This window comes from Lytechinus variegatus, chromosome 11, assembly GCF_018143015.1.
Source record: "Lytechinus variegatus isolate NC3 chromosome 11, Lvar_3.0, whole genome shotgun sequence".
Lineage (NCBI taxonomy): Eukaryota > Metazoa > Echinodermata > Echinoidea > Temnopleuroida > Toxopneustidae > Lytechinus > Lytechinus variegatus.
Window position 1 is genome coordinate 10291655 of NC_054750.1, and position 23487 is coordinate 10315141.

The 23487-nt window shown below is 37.5% G+C and overlaps 2 protein-coding genes across 5 annotated transcripts in view; one reads left to right on the forward strand and one right to left on the reverse strand.

The window, feature by feature from the left end:
* Positions 1–234: 234 nt before the first annotated feature.
* Positions 235–11855, reverse strand: LOC121424058 (zinc finger protein AEBP2-like). 4 transcript variants are annotated; one of them, XM_041619641.1, is made up of 6 exons: positions 11755–11855; positions 7262–7336; positions 3175–3688; positions 1944–2068; positions 1175–1242; positions 235–534 (listed from the first exon to the last, which is right to left on the reverse strand). In XM_041619641.1, exons 2-6 carry the CDS (start codon positions 7313–7315, stop codon positions 387–389), a joined length of 909 nt encoding a protein of 302 aa, XP_041475575.1. In that variant the 5' UTR covers positions 7316–7336; positions 11755–11855; the 3' UTR covers positions 235–386. The 4 variants fall into 4 exon arrangements, with proteins under 4 accessions (XP_041475575.1, XP_041475576.1, XP_041475577.1 ...); XM_041619642.1 differs by having other exon boundaries at positions 11759–11853; XM_041619643.1 differs by lacking the exon at positions 11755–11855 and adding an exon at positions 11184–11202.
* A 4743-nt stretch (positions 11856–16598) lies between these two features.
* The window catches only part of LOC121423601 (FRAS1-related extracellular matrix protein 1-like), a 30919-nt gene continuing 24030 nt past the window's right edge, over positions 16599–23487 (forward strand). The window contains exon 1 of the mRNA XM_041618985.1: positions 16599–16698. The gene's annotated coding sequence lies outside the window, so the exon portion shown is untranslated. The remainder of the gene's footprint in view (positions 16699–23487) is intronic.

Consider the following 23487-nt stretch of genomic DNA (forward strand, 5'->3'; position numbering starts at 1 on the left):
TTTTGAAAGGAGGTCACATGGTACCAATCTAGCCAATCACAGCTCATATTTTGCTACAAAGGTATATCACGTAATTCAGGTCCTATGCTGTAGAGGAGTTGGTGAGAGTGACTCCTTTAGAGAGACTCTATGTATGTAATACCTTGGTCACATTTGCTCTACGGCCGCCGTACGGCGAGTCGAAAACAGCCGTTTTATTAATTTTAATTCAAACCACCTAGGGATATATAGTTGGACAAAAAATGTTAAAACGGCTGTTCTCGACTCGCCGTATGGCCGCCGTAGAACAAATGTGACCAAGGTATTAGTTCCAGAAATTGTGGAATCTACTCTCAATCCTAATTCTCACATGGGGGGACACAGTCCATGATTCCTGATCACAATCATCATTTTCTCCTCTGTTTCCTTCGTTTCCTTGGTGTAAGTATTCCAAATCCTATAGTCTGGAGGGACTCGTGGGACAGGCTACTCATCGGGATGGAGCACTCCTTGTGTTCCTTTTGATCCGACTCTTTAACCCACGAGTCCGGGATACTGTATACCAAGAAAATGGAATTAATTAGGAAATTCACATTTGCTGCACTGAATCAGGTGATTGAATGATAATCTAGCCCTTACAAGGCTGAGGAAATCATTGTACACAAAAAGCCCTCTTTAAGAAACGTTTTGAATTAGCAGAACAAAATCTATAGAATATTCTATGAATATCATGATTACGACCCCCCAAACAACAAACAAAAAGGTAATGAAAAGAATGAATAAATAAAATGAAATAAAATATAATTGAAATAAAAAACAAAAAAAAAGACAACATAAAAATATTAATGATAATGAAAAATGATAAAATAATAATTGTGATGTTTGTGATTTTTTTTTTGGGGGGGGTTATACTGCTACACAGTGGAACTGTACTGTATTTTTTTTCTGATCACTCTACCCAGTGTTTACATGATTGTGATGTTGTATCAAAATGTAAAATTATACTTTATGGAAGATTTAGCACTTAACATATTGGTCATGGGAGCATTGGAGGAAGAACATCATCAGTCATTTTCACTGAATAATTAGCTTTCAGCCAATCAGATGCAAGGATTTCAGTAGCTTATAACATCTATTGGTGAAAAGCACCGACAACACTATTCATGAAACCGGACCTATATCTACTGTAACTTACACATCAGTTGGTGACCAACGAAGGAGGACCATGGAATCTCCATTTTCATCTGTTCTCCTACAAACAACCTGAAAATAAAAGAAGAATTTGCCAAAATCGTGTCAGATTTAAATCTCTTGGTACTCCAAAGTCACAGATGAAAAGTGAAAACCACAATATATGCTCATATGCAAAAGATAAAATGAAGCTAGAATTTTTTTTTTCATCCCATCAAAAAGATTGCTTTATGAGTTTTTCAGTGTCTGCGGGGGAAACTTTTCACTATGAAAGTCACACTTTCAATTCAACCTTGACTGATGGGTGGTATGTTCAACATGTACCACATTTTTTCATTCCACTTTTCACATAACACACTCTTTTTTTTAACTTCAGAGGATCCAGTAAGTTTAAAAAAAAGTAGGCCTAAGTAAGCTGATGACTCTTCTCAACACAAGCCATCTATCAATAACAATTTACAGGATGAAAACTTGTCTGTCTTCCACATAGTTCTTTGAAGTCTTTGAATAAGTTGGGTTCAAATCAATGGTTTGGATCAACAAGAAGACTGTACCTCAAAGCCATTGGCTGCAATTTGATTCCAAACTGGACTGTTCTCAGACCACAACACTTGCGGGGGAGGCAAAATTTAGTATATGCAGCATTGCTCTGAACTTCAAATAACATGATTTCACTCCTTTAAATGGTATTGCAGAATGCAATTTGTTAAAAAGTTATGTCACAATCGGACTGTATCATGTGGCAGGCTTTACACCACAAAAGATCAACTTACAGAGCTTTTAAAGATGATAGAACTTCCACTGCCTTCTGTGTCTATCTTTGTTTTCATATTGAGTTCTACAAGTCGATGACGTACTGCCTCGGCCATGCGTGTATCAAAGAAATCATCTGTCTTCACTGAAATCAAAATTCAGGAGGAAATTGCAAATACATGTAGTTCCATTTGAATAAAGCTGGTCAGTAAAGAAGACTAGTAAATCATTCAAGAGATAAGTATCCATCTTTTCGTAATTCTGAACAAAATGAACATATATCGGAATGTGGCAAAATAATCTCTAATGCAGAAATTTAAAAATCACACAAAATACTTTAAGAAGAAAGAGAAAAATTAATGTAGCATCAAATCTGGGAGGCACAAGCGCTACATGTGTTTAGTGATCTGTAAGTCATTTAAATTTTTTTAAAAATTCTATTGACAAGTAACGTGACCAAATCACATTGACAAATCAATTGTCTCTCCAAATACCGTAATTGGTCCATTCTTCTCAAAGCTGTCATTGCTGGTGTTTGAAATCCTTATATCTCAACATTTATCAATTTTGATGGCAGCTCAGATAAAGCTGTATTAAGGAAATATGGCAATGGAGGCAACCTCATATTGTCTGAAGAGAACTCTTAATAGGCAAAAGAAGGTTTCTACTTTTGTCAAAACTCTAAAAATAAGCTTTTTGAGCTGTTCTCATTTTTTGTTATTGAAATTTTGAGATAACAAGGCTTTAACATCATCAGTACCATTAAAGATAAATGCCAGTTGTGGTAATGGTGTCAGAATGAGTTTGTACAGAATCCAATTAAATGACCACCAAAGTGTCTGTTTGTATAAATCAAAAACATGTGCCAAATAATTCTGGAAAAAATTGTGTAATTACTGAGAAATTAGCAAATTATAAGCACATGATTCGGGTCAAGCGTCACGCCGACATTCAAGGCAGTAATAATACCCTATCCCACGTGTGCTTATCTGTGTTGATGATCTTCAATGTGAACATTTTTCAGCATAGATTTCAAGATTTCACAAAGTTCAGGTTATGTCACTGTCCCAGATCTAGATCCTCGATGATGTAGTGACAATTAAGCCTGGTTTTACAGACTTTCTTGTTAAATCAGTGTTTACTGCAACTATTTTGTTTATCTTTAAGAGCACATTATTGTCATCATCACTGAAGGCTTTACAATGATGACTTGTACATATGGCAAATGTTATATTCAAATAATTCCCTTACCCATGGACAACCTTCTCCTGATCCTCATCCTTTTCTTCTTGAGGGCTTTTCCTGGACTCTCATCTTTGCTCTTTGGAGTCTTCTGTTGCGAGTTCTGCTTCTCGGCATTGAGATGTGACTGACAGTGTCTCATCAAGCCTTTCTCTGTCCTATAACTCTGGTTACACCCCGCGAAGACACAGCGGAACGGCTTATCCCCGCAGTGGGTCAACACGTGCTTAGGGAGCCAGGTCGCCGACATGGACGGCGTGTTGTAGACCTTGCAGCCGTCCCACAAGCATACAAACTTCTTCCCGCCTTTCTTGATCTGCTTCTGTGCATGCTCAGACCGGACGTGATCGGCCAGGTCGGCGCTGGTCTCTGCCTCCTCCCCGCAGGATTCCCAGCGGCAGATGTATTCCACCTTGGGTTTGGTCGGTGTGGGTGTGGTGGTAGGCGTGGTGCAACCACTGGGTTGGCTACTTGCACAGTCACTGCTGCTACCGGTGCTGGTACTCATGTGAAACAGCGGAGGCTAAAAGAACAATGATATATAATCACATTAAGTGCATTCTTCCCTGTTCCGAAAAGTCTTGTCTTGTTTATTGGTATTTAATAATAACAAAGAAGAGGAAGAATGCAGGAGAGCAAACATTTTATTGACTTGTAAAAAAATTCTTGCTAAGTGTAAGAGATACCTAGTCTATATGTATTTTATTTGCACAATGGGGTAAAAAAAAAACCCATATAATTTGAACATCTTGAATCAACATTAGGACATTCATTAACATTACAGTAGTTGATTTCTCAAATAAGTGGAATGCCTCTGGCAGTCTTGACTGCATTACGCTATTCAATATACATGTAGCAGCAGTGCTGACTTTGAAAACAGCTATTGAATATAAGAAAACATTCATATGATAATAAAATACTATGTTCTTGTTCATTGACCCAAAATGACCTTTGACCACGATCATGTGATCTAAGATGTGTGCAAAACAATCATTTATACTTGATTTCCCACATATGTCTATGTTTCATAATCTAGATCCATAAATTTTCCAAGTTATGATGCCAATTCAACAAATACCCCCAACATGACCAAAGTTCATTGACCGTAAATGACCTTTGCCCTTCGTCATGTGACCTGCAACTCGCACAAGTTGTTCAGCAATACTTCATTACCCTTATGTCCAAGTTTAATGAACTAGGTCCATATACTTTCTAAGTTATGATGATGTTTCAAAAACTTAACCTTAGGTTAAGATTTCGATATTGATTCCCCCAACATGGTGTACGTTCATTGACCCTAAATGACCTTTGACCTTAGTCATGTGACCTGAAACCAAGGCAGAATGTTCAGTAAAACTTGATTACCCTAATGTCTAAGTCTCATGGACTAGATCCATATACTTTCTAGTTTCTAAGTTATGATGTCATTTCAAAAAATTAACCTTAAGTAGGTTAAAATTTGATGTTGACGCCGTCAGAAAAGCGGCACCTATCGTCTTGCTGTGCTATGCAGGCTAGGCCCGTTTTGAAAGTCCATTTTTGATGCACGTGTACACGGCGTGTTTTTCGGTCGTGTACACGTTGTAAACACTGTGAGAGCGAGTTCTGTTTTCATGTCGACACGGACCCGCATCAATATGTCATAAAAAGGGGTCTATATAGCCTAAGTCACGGTTTTAAAGCTTACCTGAGAAGTTTGAAGTATCAATCCACAAAAATTGGTGCAAATTAAGTTTACTCGGCTTATAGCAGCGCATTAAATTAATAAAGAATGCAAAAGAAAATCATTGCAGGGCCCTCTCTATCGCCGACGCTCGGTGGATGCGCATTTTGTATACTGTACCGTACATGCATGCACAGATCGCTGCAGAACAAGTGTAACTGAAGTTATCGATTGATTTTCATTATTATGTTGCCAATTTGAAGAGCGTTTGTTTGTAGGCTTGTGTGCGAGCGTATAACACGTAAGTTGTAGCGATGATCGCTATCGCAATTGGTGATTCTCAAATTGACTCTGAGTGTGATTGAGCAACGCTTTCGAGCTTTTGAGACCGGAGCAGACCCATTTCGTGCCGATTTCGTGGTACAAAAACGTGAGTCTCCAGAAAGAATGTGGATTAAATTGGCGATTTTGGAAGTGAACTCACTCTGGATTAATTGAAATATGTTGACATATTAGTAATTAAAACATGTGCAGTGTCTGAGAACTAAGATTTAATGTGAGGCTGTGAGCTTGTTTATGCAGATGCTACCGTGTACACGGTGATGGAATTTAGTACACGTGCACTGACTTGACCGTGCGTGTACACGTGTACCCGAAACGGGCCTAATGCAGGCGAGACAAAAATCAAACATTGCTTTTTAAGATTACATAAAAAATACAAGGGGCAGACAGTCTTTCTTATTTCTTCAAATATTTCAGAACAAATGGAATTATATGAAAGTACATGTATATTGGATAGCAAATGCATTATTTTGTTGATTAAAAGATGAACTTCATTTCTGTTAATGAGATTGATTTAAACACATAAAAATACTACCTTGGAATGATTGGAAAATATTGATTATACTTATAGTGCACCAAAGAATTGGCATACTACTAGTATATGTTTCAAGATTTGAGGATTCAAAAAATGACTAGAAAGTCACTCAAGTCTGATGACATCAAAAACAATGAACATACAAATGAAGCAATGAATGAATGGCAGGCCTCGAAATAGGATTTTTGGGGGGCAAGGCCACTTTTTTGAGGGGCACTTTTTCACTGAGGCCAGGCAGCAGAGGGCACCAAGGCCATACAGAGGGGCACCAAGGCCACTTTTTAAGGGGCATGTAATAAATTATTTGTAGGTGTTACAGTTTCGCGGCGTGGGGGGGGGGGGCTTTCCATAGTCGATGTTATACATCAGATTCATTACCAAACCACATTATTTACTTAAGAAAAAATGAACTTTAATAGTCTGACAACACTCACTGTATAAGGTTTTAAAAGAAAGTTTCATTATTCTTCAGAATCACTTCAGGACAGGATAACACATCATTGCATTGCTTTGAGTCTTGAATTTGACATCCAACATGTAACATGTACATATTAACAAATCAAGTAGAAGTACCTCTGGTAGAAGTAAATTAATTTCATCTAATTCTTTATCCTAAATTCAACCTTCCAACGATTGACATCAAAACACAACTCGGAGAAATTTTGTAATTGCTGTACATTTGTGTAGTACACATACGGAGCTCGCGCTCGTCCATTCTTATGCTGCAGCTTACATAGCATATGTAAAGCGCGCTAGCGGCCGGCCAGCCAGCTGTGTATAGCTAGCTCATCGTTCGGCGCGGCTTCGGACTAGACTGCATACATGCACTGGACGTCGCTGGTAAAGCTAAGGTATTGAATACTTTTTGAGATTGGAGAAAAGTTTTCCTCGCTCAGAAAAAAAGGTGCAGACTTTCAAAAGGGGCACATTATATATCAGAAAAAGGGCACATTTATGAGAAAAAGGGCACCACGGCCATATAAAAAGGGCACATTTTTAGTGGCCGTAACTTTTAGCAAAAAGAAGAAGGGCATGACGGCCAGTAATGGGGGCATCGACGGCCATGGCCGTCGATTATTTCGAGGCCTGGAATGGACTACCCTGAAATATTCTGCCTTCAAATTTACAGGTAGGCTGTTTATGAAATTAAAGAAGCAATCATTTGCAGTCAATTTTTTGTTGATAAGATTCTTTAGGTAACATGAAAAAAAACTTTCTTTTATATTTAAGTTAATATCAAAATGAATCACCAGAATATTTACAAGGGATTTACAAGATTAAAACAAAGTTGTGGAACATGCAAGATATTAAAAAAAAACAGATAATAAATGAAAAAGATAAAACTTTCAGGGATGTGACTCAGAGAAGGGAAAGAGACTGACTTTCAAAGAGGGGGGAAAAACACAACCAGACCGCATGGGCATAAGAAAATAGGAGTAGGAGAGGACAAGCAGCTGAGAGACCCCTCCTCCTCAAACATGAAAATAACTTAAAATGATTCTTTTCATCTTCCCCACAAGTGAAGAGTAGGTTTCCTTTAATGATGATCTACTTACATGGTTAGTATCAGGCCACTCCTTCCTTGAAGGCTTATCTCGTTCCTCATCCATCTGTGTTGATACCACCTACACCTGCATCCAAGACAAGTGTAAATGGCTATTAAAGAGTCTATATATACAATTCATATAAATAATAATTCATCTTTCTATAAGACCATTGTGATCAATCCCCTGATATTGGTCATTGAATGTAATGAAGATGTCACTGCCCCTTAGAATAGGATTGTATATAGACCTACTATTTTGTTTTCTTCAAAAAATAAAGATGCAATTTACTGCAGAGCATTTGAAATCAGATTTCTCTTTCTGCATAGCACAATCTCTACAATATTTTCCTTTATTTAGAAAAACAAGGTAAAAGCGATTTTGTGTCTCGCCCACTTATGAAAATAACCAGAAATATCATGATTTGCGAGGGCACGCAACAGAATTGTATCGAAAGTTCATTGTGAAATTACTGGGATGGAATAACACTTGTCATAAGAGTCTTGCACTTAAACTTTAATATTGACCTCAAAATGAACTTTGACCATACCATGTGACCTCCAAACACAATAACATGCAGGTCCCTATGCCTATGTACATCTACCATCCAAATTTGGTTGAAAAGTTAGGCGTCATTAGAGTCTTGCATGTAAACTTTAACGTTGACCTGAAAATGACCTTTGATATTACCATGTGACCTTCGACTACAGCATAACATGCAGGTCCCCCAAGTCCATATACCATCCAAGTTTGGTTGAAAAGTGACTTACGGTTGCAGAGTTATGTGTCATAAGAGAGTCTTGCATGAAAACTTTAATGTTGACCTGAAAATGACCTTGACCTTACCATGTGACCTTCGACTGCGGCATAACATGCAGGTCCCATATGTACATCTACCATCCAAATTTGGTTGAAAAGTGATTTATGGTTGCAAAGTTAGGTGTCATTAGAGTCTTGCATGTAAACTTTAACGTTGACCTGAAAATGACCTTTGATCTTACCATGTGACCTTCGACTACAGCATAACACGCAGGGCTCCCAAGTCCATCTACCATCCAAGTTTGGTTAAAAAGTGACTTACGGTTGAGGAGTTATGTGTCATTAGGTTTGTGACGGACGGACGACATTTGGATCCCGCAGTCTCGCCTTCACCTCTGGTGGGCGAGAAAAAAAATATTATGCACCAGGAATAACCTTTTGGCTGACATATCTTTTAAAGGGGAATCCAGCCTTGGCCATAAAATGTTGTGTTGGGAAGGAGAAAAATAAATTAAACAGAATGGTGAAAGTTTGAAAGAAATCGGACAAGCAACATATAGCTGCTTTAAAATTGAGATCACTAATAGTATGTAGATTTTAAATTGGCAACTGGGTAAGTAAATTATGACAAGGGGTAAGGACAACTTTACTATAAGCCACGTACTTTATTATCAGGGACTTGTGGTTTTTCTCCTAAGTACCCAATCTCCTGGGGCAGGTACATGTAGTATATTGTTTAATGTCCTCATGAAAGAAAAATATACTTTGAAATACAATTTTGGGAAAAATTACATTTAAGCCATAATATTTATTTGAGTCATATCGATTATTTTGAAAACCGGTGTTCGACAGCTCTAATTCGATCGAACATCGATGCATCGAATATTGAAGGCGGGGAAAATTTAGTCTTTTGTTTTTGCGTCGATGCGATGCGCTTTGCATATGCACTACGCACTGACGGTATGCGCTGGCGTTGGCCGGGTGAGCGTTGCACAAGCAGATGACAGAGCAAAGTTCGTTTGTATTTTCCATGATCACAAAACACACAAAAAAGGCCGGGGACCAAAGCAGAATTCTTCCCAAAATATCTTCAACAATGATATTTGCAGATGACAACATATAAGTTCAAAATGAAACAATAATAAAGACATGAATCACGCAGAGTCGATCCGAATGATTTTCGGTCGACTAGCATTCGCAGTCCATTCACCAGCCCCGTCCGCAGCTCCGTACACTCACTCTCCCGAAACGACAGGCGTGCTTGGCGTCAGCGCCAGCAAACAAGTGCAATCAACGGAGAGTGCTGTAACTTGCCTGAGATTGTGTAGTTGGATCCAAAATGAGCTCCAAATAAATTTATGGGAATAAATACGTAATTTTCTCTGGATGGTCATTTGAATTGCTATTCAATGCTGATATAACGATTGTGAGGAAAGATTGTGGAATATGAGTTATGACGATGTTCGAGAATTAATCCTGATGACAATCCAGTTTTTTTTAGACGCAATGGAGCATGCGATCAAAATAAATACGAATGGTTCGAATCGAGCCCTAAATTCATCTAAATTATTACGATTTAACAAGATTTTATGGTCATACTAAGAATATTGACGATGTCAGCAAAGTATGTTATGTTCATATGGAAGAAATAATACTGGGATTATTTCTATTGTTATTCCATCTCTGGACGTCTCCTCCAAGCTCCGAGAAAATGAGTACAATGCGCATGCGTGTTTGATGACGTATGACATATTTTCCCATTCATGAAATCAGAGCCCAAAGTTGGGCACAAACTAGCTTCAAATTGATGGGAAAAATATCAAACGCAATTTTCTCTGTTTTGTCATGTTAAATGTTATTATATGGTGATATTACGAACTTGAACAGAGTTTTTGCATGTAGACAATGTTCGAGAATCAATCCTGACGTGATGATTATTTTTTTTAGACAAGTGCACTAGCTCGACTCAAGTCAAGTCGATCGTCATGAGATGTCCGCCATTGAAACTTGAAACGAAATACAAACGTTTCACATCAAGCTCTAAATTCATATTAATGATTATCATATGCAAATTATTGTTAAATATTACGATTAAATAATGTTCTATGGTCATGATTTTAATATTGTTCATGAAAGCAAGATTTTACGTTGATCGCGTCAATTTCCGGCCATTTTCTGGTTTGATTAAAGAACAGTACTGCGCATGCACGATCGATGGCCATGACTTCCATTCATGAATTCATCGTGCATAAATTATCTCGGCACAAGCAGACGAGTAAGACTCGAACTATGATCGAAATAAACTTCAAATTAATGGTGAATAGCATCATAATTACTCATTCGGTTTCATTTTGGGGGCAATAGAAATCAAGAAAGTAGTAGTAAAGTTGGACATTACTGATATTTTGATGATTGATTGTGTAAACCAAACGAATCGGCCGGCCGACGTATTTTTTTTTTTTTTCGATGCACCGATTTTGCAAAATCTGCACCGGTGTTCGATGACATCGATCGAACACCGATTTTAAAATCGATTCGACTCAGGCTTAAAAAATACATTTTAGCCATAATATTTATTAGAGTACACAGAAGAGTAGTCCTTGCCTTTAATACATCACTATGACATCCCATATGCAGACAATTTGAAGTCTCCATGAGTATTGTGATTGCCAATATTTACAACTTTTGAAAATTCATAACTTTCTTGTTGTTTGTCCAATATTGTTCAAACTTTCACCTATCAATTTGTCTGATTTTTCTTTTTCTTGTAAAAACAAGTTATTTGGGTTGGATTCCCCTTTAACGTTCAGAGTCGAGTCAGACTCAGAGCCAAAAAAGCGATGATGTCTGACCGAGAATATTAAGAGTTTGGGAAAATATTCCACGAATCAGTAGAATATCTTTCCAAACTCTTAGAATATTTCTGGTATTTTCTGAGCCATCCAATATAATGATATTTATGTTTGACCTGCGACCGATCGCATGCGATGTTTTGAAATCGGCCCTGAATAATACGTGTGAGGAATTAGATACTGGCCCAAAATCACCAATCTTGAGGATAACCAGAGGATGGACACGGATTGAAATACGTAACGGGTGTAGAGTAAGAAATTAAGAGCTTTCTCATGGTATTTTTTTTCTTGAATTTTTACAATAAATAACATTTTCATCCCACCTTTGTCAATCGAAATATCCGATTGAGCTCACCATCTTTGAAGTTCGGGTAGGTGGAGTGTAGTGGTAGTGAAGTGCATGTTTGGACCTCATTGGTACTAGGAGTGGTGAAGTGGAGTAAAGCCTGCACGAACTTCGCTCGAGATAACTGAGAATTTGAACGATATGTTTATCTAACGTTGAGATAAAATTGAAAAGTGAAATACAGCTGTTCCTGATTGCCATATTTGGAAAAGTAGTTGGCATATTGTTTATTGACCTCGAAATGTGACTGAGAGATTTACCATGACATTTGTTTCTGGTGTAGAAATTCGCTTGAAGAATTCGGTCGGTGCGAATTGCATTAGCGCCGAGATTCGTTTTTGGTCACACACATACCAGTACGTGGGACCGTTGATGGAGCGGGCGTTGACTGATCAGTGATACAGATTTGCTCATCAAACAAGTTAGGCTAGAGCTAGCTTTAGCTTTCTCATCACAGTGAATTCAATAAATAACGCGAAAAAAAGTATATCATAATCTAGCGAGCAAGATATTATAATAAATAAGCAATAGTTAGTTAAAATACTTACTCACACTGACCAAATTCACCCCTAAAAAAAGTACGACTTTCTTTGTTCACGTCTTGGGCTCCAATTGGCGACCATTAGCAAACAACTGAGATCGGACGAGGATAGCGACAGAAAAAGATGCATTATGTCTTCAAATAGGCATGACTGAAAGAAAAAGTATGGAAGCTTAAAAGTGCCACCGAGATGTTGAGATAATTATCTCGGGAAGTCGACATCTTGATAGCAAAAGATAAGATGACGAGATCCCAGATCTCATCATGTCGACATCTTTTAGAAGAGATGACAAGATCCCGGACCTCATCATGTTGACATCTTTAAGAAGAGAGCGATGTTGAGATGACAAGATCCTGGATCTCATCATGTCAACATCTTTAAGAAGAGATGATGAGATGACAAGATCCCGGATCTCATCATGTTGACATCTTTTAGAAGAGATGATGAGATGACAAGATCTCGTAACTCGTCATGTCTACATCTTTAAGAGGATCTCATCATCTCTTCTAAAAGATGTCGACATGATGAGATCCGGAATCTTGTCATCTCATCATCTCTTCTAAAAGATGTCGACATGATGAGATCCAGGATCTCGTCATCTGATCTTTTGCTATCAAGATATCGACTTCCCAAGATAAGTATCTCAACATCTCGGTGGCACTTTTAAGCTTCCATAAAAAAGAGTAGTTTAATAATAATAATAATAACCAACATGCTTTTATAGCGCATATCACTGCCAAATGCGTCCCTATGGCTGTGCGCTTGATTGGATATTTGTTTGTTTTAACCCGTCGTATCATGCCACCCCGGTGTGCCGCCCTCAGCTCTTCCATCCGACTTCAAAAGTGGTAAGAAGTAAATAGGTAAAAAAAATGGTAGAGGAAAAAAAAAACTGGGGTAAAATTGACAGGAGTGAAAATGCCAGGGGTAAAAAATGGCAGAGATAAAAAAGATCCAAAAATTTTTGGAAATTTCATGCTTTCAATAAGACATGAAAAATTAAATTTTAGAGCAGTTTTTGTCATCATGAAAAAAGGATGTGATTGTATCTAAGTGAAGAATTAATGCAAGCGCGAAGTGCGAGTTGAAATTTTTAATATACTGACCAAAAGGAGAACCTTTTAAAAACTGCATTTATTGACTGCATGAATAAGATACAGTTACATATCTTACCAATCGAAAAATGCGAGCGTGGAGCGCAATCGAGCTCAAATTTTCTGAAATTCTAACCGGAAAACTGGACATTCTCGGCATTTTAATTAACCAGGAACAGAATGACTCATACCTTAATAAACAGTGCGAGCGCAAAACACCGTCGAGCCAAAAATGTGTAATATTCCAACCTGAAAACTGAACTTATTTCATTCACTCGTCTTCCTCCTCTTATATAAGTTTCCCCTTCTTTTCCCTTCTCCTCTCTTTTCCCTTCTTTTTCTTTCTTTCCTCCTTTTTTTTGCTCCACGGGGGGGGGGCAGTGGGCCCCTCGGACCACTCCCCCCCATCCACCTATGATCATCCCACCAAATGAATATTCACTCAGATTGTTAAAATACTTTAACATTTCATGTTTAAGATCAGATTTTGATTAAATTTTCAGTATTTTACTCAGTGAATTTCACTTCTCAGCCCGGAGTATGTACACCTTTAATATGAATATCCCATTAAAAATCTAACTTGTTTGTTGATTTGAAGATACAGTAATGGATTTCTGTCAATTTTGGGTCATCCACTGATCTCTCCTTTATCTGGATGGGAACAATAACGCTGATTGGCCTATTCCGTGTTGAAGCACCGGAAGTTGGTACCTCCGCACGCCGAGTTCCCCCAAAAAGCCAAAATCGGAGTAGAGTCTGGTTCACGGCAATGGTGTCAATTCTTAATTATACTTACCAGGTCAACTCTTATAACAGCACTTTTCAATGTGAATTTATACCTGATACAAAGTTTAAGATGTCGTCCTGTGCCACGTATAATTGCACTCATCGTGACGACCGTGGAAACAGAGAAAAGGGGATTACTTTTCGCAGATAAGACAAGCTGGTGAACTGCATAAATGTAGTCCCATGTGCTCAAATACATGTGTGGTAATTCTAAATTACCAGAGCAAGTTTCCAAAACTTTAAAACTCCAGGGGGGGTATCGATTGTTGTGATTTCTCTGGAAGCGTGATGAATTTAAACCATGATTCAAATCAATATTCAGTGTATTAATATTCACAAATGTTACTAAGTTTTATGAGTTTATCAGTCATGTTTGGACAGAAGAATATCACGAGACACGAAAATACTGACCGTACGTGTAGCCTGTATTCTGAAACTTGAATCTGCCGTTTCGGAGGAGTTAAAAAAAATTGATTTTTTGCGCGAAGCATAGATCCTGACCGAAATAGACAGATTTTGGGGAAAAGGACCCCGGGGGGCCACTTCCATTCACGAGTGGATACCATGCGCGACCATGGGGTCTCGAAAAGCACCCTAAACACATAATTTCCATATTCTGAAAATGCAGTGCACCCCTTAACAAGTATTGGCGTGTGAAACCCTACCCTTAACAAGTATTGGAAACAAAACGATACTCTTGGCAAATATTCCCTGAAGTGAACCCCTAAACAAGTACAGGTATGTTTTATTGTTACAGGTCATTCGGTCGTTGGCTTTATACCTTATTTGGTTTAGTACGACCCCACCTTCTACACCTCGCGCAAATCGGACTCTAAACACGACGTGTTGGGGCAAAAAGGGCATCCTTTATAAAACATTTTAATTTTGTTTTATCATCCCCGCAAATTCGACCCTAAACACATAATTTTCCTAGCAAAATAGATACCCTTTTTTCATTATTTTTGTGTTTTTGACACCCTTATCACGTTACGTACGTAACGTGCCCTATCGTGAAAAAGACATCCTTTTTACGTGTTTTTTGGTCGCGCATGGTATCCACTCGTCAATGTAAGTGCCCCCCCCCCCCGGGAAAAGGACTGGATCTACAAGGTATTCTGAAAATTATTTTATCTTTTATTTGTGAAAGGACGATAAAATTTAGAAGCTATAGTTACATGTACGTTAGGACTAGGACTTTATATAGGGGGCTCATGTAACTTGTGGCATGTGAATTTGTGATATTTTTTCCAAGAGCTCATTTTAAAAAAAAGTACCTAAAAAGACATTAAGCTCAGAGACGGATTTACAGACTTCAGAAATTTCACAAGAACTTAATTATTTTGAGATGCCGAATGTCTTCAAAGAAAAAAAATGTCTCGGTGGAGGAAAAAAAGGGGGGGGGGTTATCAACCAGAAATTTAGGGGGTGACGCAAGAAAAATAACCTGACCAGCAAAAAAAAAGGTTATCAACCCAAAATTTAGGGAGGGATGCAAAACAAAAGAAATAATCTGACAAACATCAAAAAAAGGTGATCAACCAGAATTTAGGGCGGACCACAACGATTTTAGGGGGTCCACCTGAATTTAGGGGGGATGCAGGAAAAAAAATTGACAAGCAAAAAGAACAAAAAAAGTTGTCAACATAAATTTGGGGGGTCTGTCCCCCACCTAAAATTTAGGGAGGACAGGACCCCCCCCCCCCGCTTCCGCTGCCTATATGAACACTGGGTATAGAGGATAATTGAAGAGGGTCGATCGATGTGACAGAAGGAGAGAGAGAGAAAGAGAAGGTTAAGTCCACCTCAGAAAATGTTGATTTGAATCAATAGAGCAAAATCAGAGAAGCACAATGTTGAAAATTTCATTAAAATCGGATGTAAAATAAGAAAGTTATGACATTTCAAAGTTTCGCTTATTTTTTTTTTAAATAGTGATATGAACGAGCCAGTTACATCCAAATGAGAGAGTCGATGATGTCACCCACTCACTATTTCTTTTGTTTTTTGTTGTTTGAATTATATAATATTTCAATTTTTACGAATTTGACGATTAGGACCTCCTTGCCGGAAGCACAAAATGTTAAAATAATGGAATACAAACAGAGATGTGCATTATAACTGTTTTGTGAAATGAAGCGAAACTTTAAAATGCCATAACTATCATATCACATCCGATTTTGATGAAATTTTCAGTGTTATGCATATTGAATTTTTCTCTTTTTATTCAAATCAAGTTTCTGTTGGGGTGGACTTGTTCTTTAAAGGGCGAGTCCACCTCATGGAAACGATTATTTGAATAGAGAGAAAAAACACACAATAATGCTCAAAATTTAATCAAAATCAGAAGTAAAATATGAAAGTTTTTTTAAAGTTATATTTAAGCGATGAATTTTTCGGTGTTACATGAACTTGTTTGATTTTTTTTTTTGGGGGGGGGTGGGGTGGACTTAAATTTTCAAGCCCAGTGTTATAAGCCTGCATAACCTAGAAAGTCCTCACCATATCGATCCTAAGATGTTATTTTGGCAAACCTCAAAAATACCCCTAGACAAGTCAAGGATTTCATCCATTCTTCCTTAGGTGAGAAAAACATCAACCCCTTCAAAATTATGTTTCCGAAATGTATACTGGGAAAGTAACATGGTTTCAAGAAAATTGCGAATTCTGGCACCTTAAATATATGAAGTTTTGTACAAAAAGCAATGAGAGCTTCAGTGTGCAGACAGCTAGCGTATCGCTCGCAATGCACATGCTAATGGAGCGATCGCGTTCCTTTTGGGGGAACTGGTATGGCGGACAATAGAACTCGCGGGCTTCAAACAAAGGACCCTCCCCGCATATCCAGTTAGGGGAGAGATCAGTGGGGTCATCTAACTATATTGCTCTTAATGGTCGCTCGAAAGTGCCCTCAACTACATTTATGGAAAAACAACAAAGATTGACCCGGCTCAGCGCAGCTGCTGCTCTCGATCTCGTGTACCGTACTACTGCACTGCACTGCCAGGCGGCCGGTGATTGTTATTGCAGGTACCGCGGCCGGTAGACGTCGACTCCAACGACTTATCCTGCCGTAAGTACGGTAGCTTTGATCTAAAGCAAGAGAATATTAATTTTCTACTAACAATTACAAATTACATCTTCTATTTCGTGATAGTTGATACCTTAATTTTATTTTGAATTTATTAACAAAGCATAGATGGTATTCTAAATGTGTGTTTTTTTTTACTTCTCCGCCCGGCATCTTCGTCAGTCAGACTCAGAGAGCTTGAAGTTGAGAGACAAGGGAAGGGCTGGGCGCGGGCGCGGACGGCGCAACAGATCGACGTCGATTCCTGAAGGGGCGGTGCCTTTGGTTTTTGCTTTTCTTGTCGATTTTCTTTGTAACGTTAGCAGTTGAAGAAAAATAAGATAATGCTGGGTTGAGATCTAAATTCTAATGTTAGAGGACTGAGTTAATCAGTGTTGTGTTTTTTATCACTTCTTTTTTTTTTCTCTTTCTTTCAAACATCAGACCTTGTTAATCCTGTTCTTTGTTTTGTGTTGGGCCTATCATTCCAGAATTTATCGTATTTCTAATATGTAATTTAGCTTACCACCATTCAGGTTGAGTGGTGCATCGTGGCCTGCACTCCCGGGGGGGGGGGGGGGCACTCGACCAAAAAAGTGGTAGGGGTGTGCCGCGGGCGAGACAAAAAACGGGGGCCCAGGAGCGGGCTTAATGTAAAAAGGAGGGTCCTCGGAACGGGCTTCGGAACCACAATTTTGTGAAAACGGGGGTCCTTGGAACGGATCGCCAGCAAGTGAGTACGTGCGTATGCACCCCTATGGAACGGGCAAGCGTGCATGATGCAGCTAGCGCGGCCTCCGCCGGGTGCGCTCGCACAGAGACGATGGTCGTACAGTGCTCGGCTGCCGCTTTTCACCAAAATCGCAGCAGATCAACCCGACCGGAACGGCGTAACGAAAAATATGCGAAGCTTTGGAGCGGATTTCTGTCTTATTTTTTCTCGATAAGAAGAAAATGGTATGCCTTGGAGTGGCTTTCCTCGTTCTTTTTCTCAATAAGACAAAATGCTATGCCTTGGAACGGAAATTTGAGTGTAAAAATGGGGGTCCCCTCCGCGGCACATACATGTACCCACTATGCATTATATACTGAGTGCCCCCCCCTCCCCGGGCCTGCACTGCAGCTTATATTGTAACCTGAGCTGAATAAAGGCTGATAAATGCATATGAGAATATAGACAGGAATAACCGTAGTTTCTGGGGATTTATTCAACAATTTCTGACATTTTAATAAATCCCCATTCACCGACGGTAATGTGTTAGTGCGAGCCTGCATGTGTAATCTGGCCCGACAATTCGGAGGACGGGTTTTGTCCAGATTTTTTATTTCTTTTAGATTCTAAATGACATTATATGATCTTAAACGAAGGCCCACTATTTTCGTTAATACCATGGCAGGGCTCGACACTAGCGGCGGTCCGACGGTCCCGGACCGGTAAAAATCGCTGTCGGGCCGGTAGATTTTCAGAAATAGGAAGATTTACTGGTCCGACATGACCAGTAAAAAATATCATTGTCGGGCCAGTAATTTTTCCAAAAATAGCAAGATTTTAAGGGTCCGACATGACCAGTAATAGAAACCATTGTTGGGCCAATAACTTTTCCAGAAATGGTCAAATTCACTGCAAACCATCCCCCCCCCGATAAATTCTGTCATTCACACACAGAATACACACAGAATGAATCGCACGTAATTGCTACTAGAGCAGATACAGTACAGTGTACATATGTAGCTAGCCAGCCACACAACTCACGTGGTAAATTCTTTACTGGCTGCGCGAACGAAGCTTGGCTAAACTCTGGCAGAAATCTCTCACAGAACTGTCAAAATTCGCGGTTCATACTCATGAAAGGCTCTTATAATGTCCATATTTCCTAAAAATTGGAGTAACTCTGTCATTTGTAAGCAGTAAAAGGATAAATTTTCACTTCTGTTTGGTTCAAACAGATCGGGTTTCGGGTGATATCGTCTGAATACAAGTTAGCCCCACATATGCATTTATGTGTGTGTTGATACACTTGGTTTCTGACTTTCTTTCGTAGCTATTTTAATTGAGCCAAAAAGAAATTGATGATAGTTTTAGCTTTCTTCCTCTGTTTTCTTCCTATCTTTCTTTCCTTCTTTCTTTTCAATCTTTCTTTGTTTCTTCCCTAATTTTTTTGGTTACTGTCTTTCTTTTTTATTTTCCCTTTTTTTCTTTAATTCGTTCTTTCATTCTTTCTATCCTTTTAAAAAATATTTTTCTCTATTTCTTTTTTCTCTTTCTTTCTTCCTTTCTTTCTTTCTTCCTTCCTTTCTTTCTTTCTTTCTTTCTTTCTTTCTTTCTTTCTTTCTTTCTTTCTTTCTTTCTTTCTTTCTTTCTTTCTTTCTTTCTTTCTTTCTTTCCTTCCTTCCTTCCTTCCTTCCTTCCTTCCTTCCTTTTTTGATATTTTTCTTTCTTTAATTCTTGAGTCCATCCATCCTATATTCATCTCTTCTTCCTTTCTTTCCTTCATTCTTCATTACTTTCTTTGTTTCTTCCCTAATATTTTTGGTTACTGTCTTTCTTTTTTATTTTCCCTTTTTTTTCTTTAATTTGTTCTTTCATTCTTTCTATCCTTTTAAAAAATATTTTTCTCTATTTCTTTTTTTTCTCTTTCTTTCTTTCTTTTTTTTTTTCTTTCTTTCTTTCTTTCTTTCTTTCTTTCTTTCTTTCTTTCTTTCTTTCTTTCTTTCTTTCTTTCTTTCTTCCTTTCTTTCTTTCTTCCTTTCCTTCCTCTTCCTTTCTTCCTTTCTTTTTGATATTTTTCTTTAATTCTTGAGTCCATCCTATATTCATCTCTTCTTCCTTTCTTTCCTTTATTCTTAATTACTTTCTTTGTTTCTTTCTTCCTTCCACCAATCATTTATTTACCTTTTTTTTATTTCTTCTTTTCTTTGTCTCTCAGTCTTTTTTTTTCTTCCTTTCATCTATTCTTTTACCTTTTCTTTTTTTATATTGCTTGCATCTTTCCTTCTTTCCCTTCCTTCTTTGAGACATTTCTTTCCTTCTATCTATCATTTTACCTTTCCTTTATTTCTTCCTTAATTCCTTCTTTCAATCCTTCCTTCCTCTTTCTTTTGTCTTTCCATCTCTCCTTTAACCCTTTCTTTTTTTTATTGCTTCTTCTTTTTTACCTTTACTACTTTCCGGATTCGTTCTTTCTTTCTGTATTGCTTGCTTCATTTCTTTTTTCTTTTCTTTCTTTCTTTATTTCTTTCTTTCTTTCTTTCTTTCTTTCACTCTTTCTTTCTTTCTTTCTTTCTTTCCTTCTTTCTTATTTTTGTTCCTTCTTATTCCTTCCTTCCTTTCCTTCTTTAGTTCTTTCTTTTTTTCTTCCTTCACATCTATCCTTTCTTTACCTTTTCTTTTTTTTTTACTTCCTTCCTTTTTTATTCTTTCTTTTCCTCCCTTTCCTTCCTTCATTCCTTTCTCTTATTCTTTCTTTTCCTTCCTTCCTTCCTTTCTTTCTTTCCTTCTTCGTTTCTGTCTTGCTTTCTTTTTGTCCTTCATTTCATTGCGGGGGGGGGGGGGGAACGAAAGGCTAGACAAATAAACTTGCGCCTTTTTTAATGTTTTCTTTATTTTGGGGGACCAGTAGATTTTGGGTTCGGACCAGTAAAAATTTGAAAAACTGGGTATCTACTGGTCCAACATGAATAGGTTGGACCAGTAGAAAAAATTGGTTAGTGTGGAGCCCTGACCATGGTCACATTTGTGACCATGGCGAGTCGAAAACAGCCGTTTTAACACTTTTTTTGTACCAGCTACATGTACATATAGGTGGTTTGAATAAAAATTAATAAAACGACTGTTTTCGACTCGCCATACGGCCTCCGTAGAACAAATGTGACCATGGTATAAACTCTAATCTTTCTATTGATACTATGTACAATCTATAAAATATCGAAAATATACATAACCGATGAGTTATTCCACGGGTTAGACTATTCCTTATTTTTTAATTTTCTGCCTGAGAGGAAAATATGGCAGCCGTCAACGAGTTGTGCTTTTATCAAGGCTTTCCGATTAAATTTTCGATATCTTGGCCAATAAATGCGAGCGACAAGTTCAGAATGCACGCACATCAACACGTACAAGCGCAAAGCAGCGGCACAAATTGCGATTGGTAGCGACTGGTAAATACGTCTGTAAGGATGATGACTTCATCCAAGATGGCAACTTACGTTGACCAACGAAAGAATCGAAGATGACGATGTTTCGATCATCATTTCAAAGGAATTAGCGGTAACTGCGGTCTAAGGTACAAGCTATCGCAAAATCGGGTTTCCGCTGTTAGATCTAACGTTACTGCTAAAATACGTTGTCTGTAAGTACGGACCTCCAAGCTCTTCAGTCTATGTATTGGTGAGTGAGCGAACGCAGTTCAGCGGAACAACCAAAATACAGAGACTGAAGCTTTTGGTCTAATGAGAATATTGAGAAATCCTGTGCTCAAAGTCAAATAGATTTAGTTATCACAGCCAGTTCAAGATTACGACACTATCGTATCTGTCACCGTTTTTAATTGGCGAGATCAATAACATAATTTCGACAAACACGCAAACTTTTTTTATATAAAAATGGTATGTAAAGCAAATAAAATTATGCTATACAAAATTATTACATTTAAAACTTACATCATGTAATTTGAGGTCCATAATAATCCATTAAACAGGGACGATCTTGTCACTCGTATATCCAAAAAAAGTTGCCATGTTGAAAATATCAAGTTTCGCGGGATCTGACTTCCAGGTTTTTATTTTCTCTCTCATATCGTCGCTATTCGATGAAACATCAATTTTCTTTCTTTTCGAGCATGATTCTGAGTTCGAAAAGGTATTTTGATGCTGAAAATGTGAAATGGGTAAGCAAAATAATGTTTTTCGTTTGCATATAATATCAATTTTTGTTCGACCTTTATTTATCTTTTATTTCTCTTTTGAAAATAAAATCACATATTTCAGCAATTAGGAGGCTGATATGTACTACTAAATGTGAGGTAATCTCAAAACCGCATACCCGAGCATCATAAATTAGGACTAAAAAACCCGCAAAACTTGAGGGAAAATATTCTTGGAATGACGCTGCGCAATTTTCAAATGTAACATATTTATCGCAAAAATTGTTCAGGCATCATATTATGCGGCAGAATGGGTTTTAAAATTCAATCTTTTATTACCCATAACTCCTTAATGGTTAGTTGAATTTTCTTAATTTTTTTTGCGTTTCTATTGCAAAGACCTTTCATTTGATGTGTCATTCACCAAAATTTCTTTTATCTTAATTTTTGGGTAATATAGTTTCCCATTGTTTTTGTTCATTTAAAAATGTTCAGTTAGTGAAATTTGTTAGATCTACTTGTAGATCTAATTTCTAAATTGCTTTACTTTTGTGTGGTGCACTGGTTCTGACGAAAGCAAATCCTGATGGAAGTAGTTGTGAACCAGTGAGTTCAACAGAGAGACTGCACTATTATAACAAGGAGGGGCAACAAATTTTCACAAATATCCAATAGAAAAAATGCCTATGCCTATTGTCAAAATGAATTTGTCTTTCAAATGGGATGCAACACTTTTTTATTCTGCACATCTTCGTCCCTGAAATTTTCAACCACAAAAAAGTTACCAATTTCAGAAAAAATACCCCTTTTTCAAAATGAAATGTGCCCATTGTGAGGTAACACTTTCAAAAAATCATTGTCCCTGAAGTTGATTATCTTTTATCTGTTATTAAGGAAATCTTATCTTACTTAATTTTTTTCTGTGCTGAGGGGAACATATATGTAGTATAGAGAATGGGTGAATTTCTTAAAAATGGCATATGGCCTCTCACCCTTACAGCGCCTGTGGTGATACAAAAATGGTCCCTCTCCATCTTTTTTTTGTAATGATGACTCGATGTGTACTGGTATGTCTTTTTCAAGCGATAATAAGTGTTTTTTGTGAGGGAATTTTCCGACAATTTTCAGCAAACAAAATCATTCCAAGGGGAAGAATTTTCTTTTAATAACATTAATACATTATACAAAAAATAATAGTGGAAAATATCATTAGAAAAGACCAGTTTTAAAACCTAAAATTGCAAAACTGCTTACTCAAGGGATATATACTGCAGTTTCTATAGTAGGGAAGATTTAGGTTATATGGAACATTTTTGACAAAAATGACTTTAAGTGTAAAGTCCAATTAGATTTTATTCAAGAAAAAAATCAATATATCAGCTTAAAGCATATACATTTATCTCATGGCTACAAATGTACACATAACATTCTTTTAAACTCTATGATGGTTATTGAAAAAAAAATCAACTTTGAATAAGACCATCTCAAGTGTTCCAACTTACCCCAGTACGGGATAAGTTGGAACATGATGTGGGGTAACTTGGAACACTGCATGGTCAATCAAGAATTATGCTAAAACTACTTATAACTGTAATACTACATGGTTTTAGCTTATTTGCTTATTTTTCCAAGATAAGAATATTAAAGTGTGCATTCTGATTTGTTGAACTTTATGTTTTCTATTACCCATGTTATGCAGCCACTCACTCAGGCCAACTGTGTAATCTGCATATTTGTGTGCATTTGATTTTACAAGCAGTTACAATAAGTGTATCAGCAATTTTGTGTACATGTACTTCTGCAGTAAATTTACATGACAAAATTTAAAGGTTTATATTTTTGAATTAATTATGCAAATAAGCATATGAAATTTGCCCTAATTTTGTGTATGTATGTTTTTGCCTTTAACTCAATTTGTATAGAGCTAGTA

Coding starts and splice junctions, on each gene's coding strand:
- LOC121424058 (XM_041619641.1), bottom strand. CDS start 7,315: ATGGATGAGGAACGAGATAAGCCTTCAAGGAAGGAGTGGCCTGATACT. Junction 1,243..1,943: donor CTATCATCTTTAAAAGCTCT/GTAAGTTGATCT, acceptor TTTTATTTTCAG/GTTGTTTGTAGGAGAACAGA. Junction 535..1,174: donor CGTTGGTCACCAACTGATGT/GTAAGTTACAGT, acceptor CTTGGTATACAG/TATCCCGGACTCGTGGGTTA.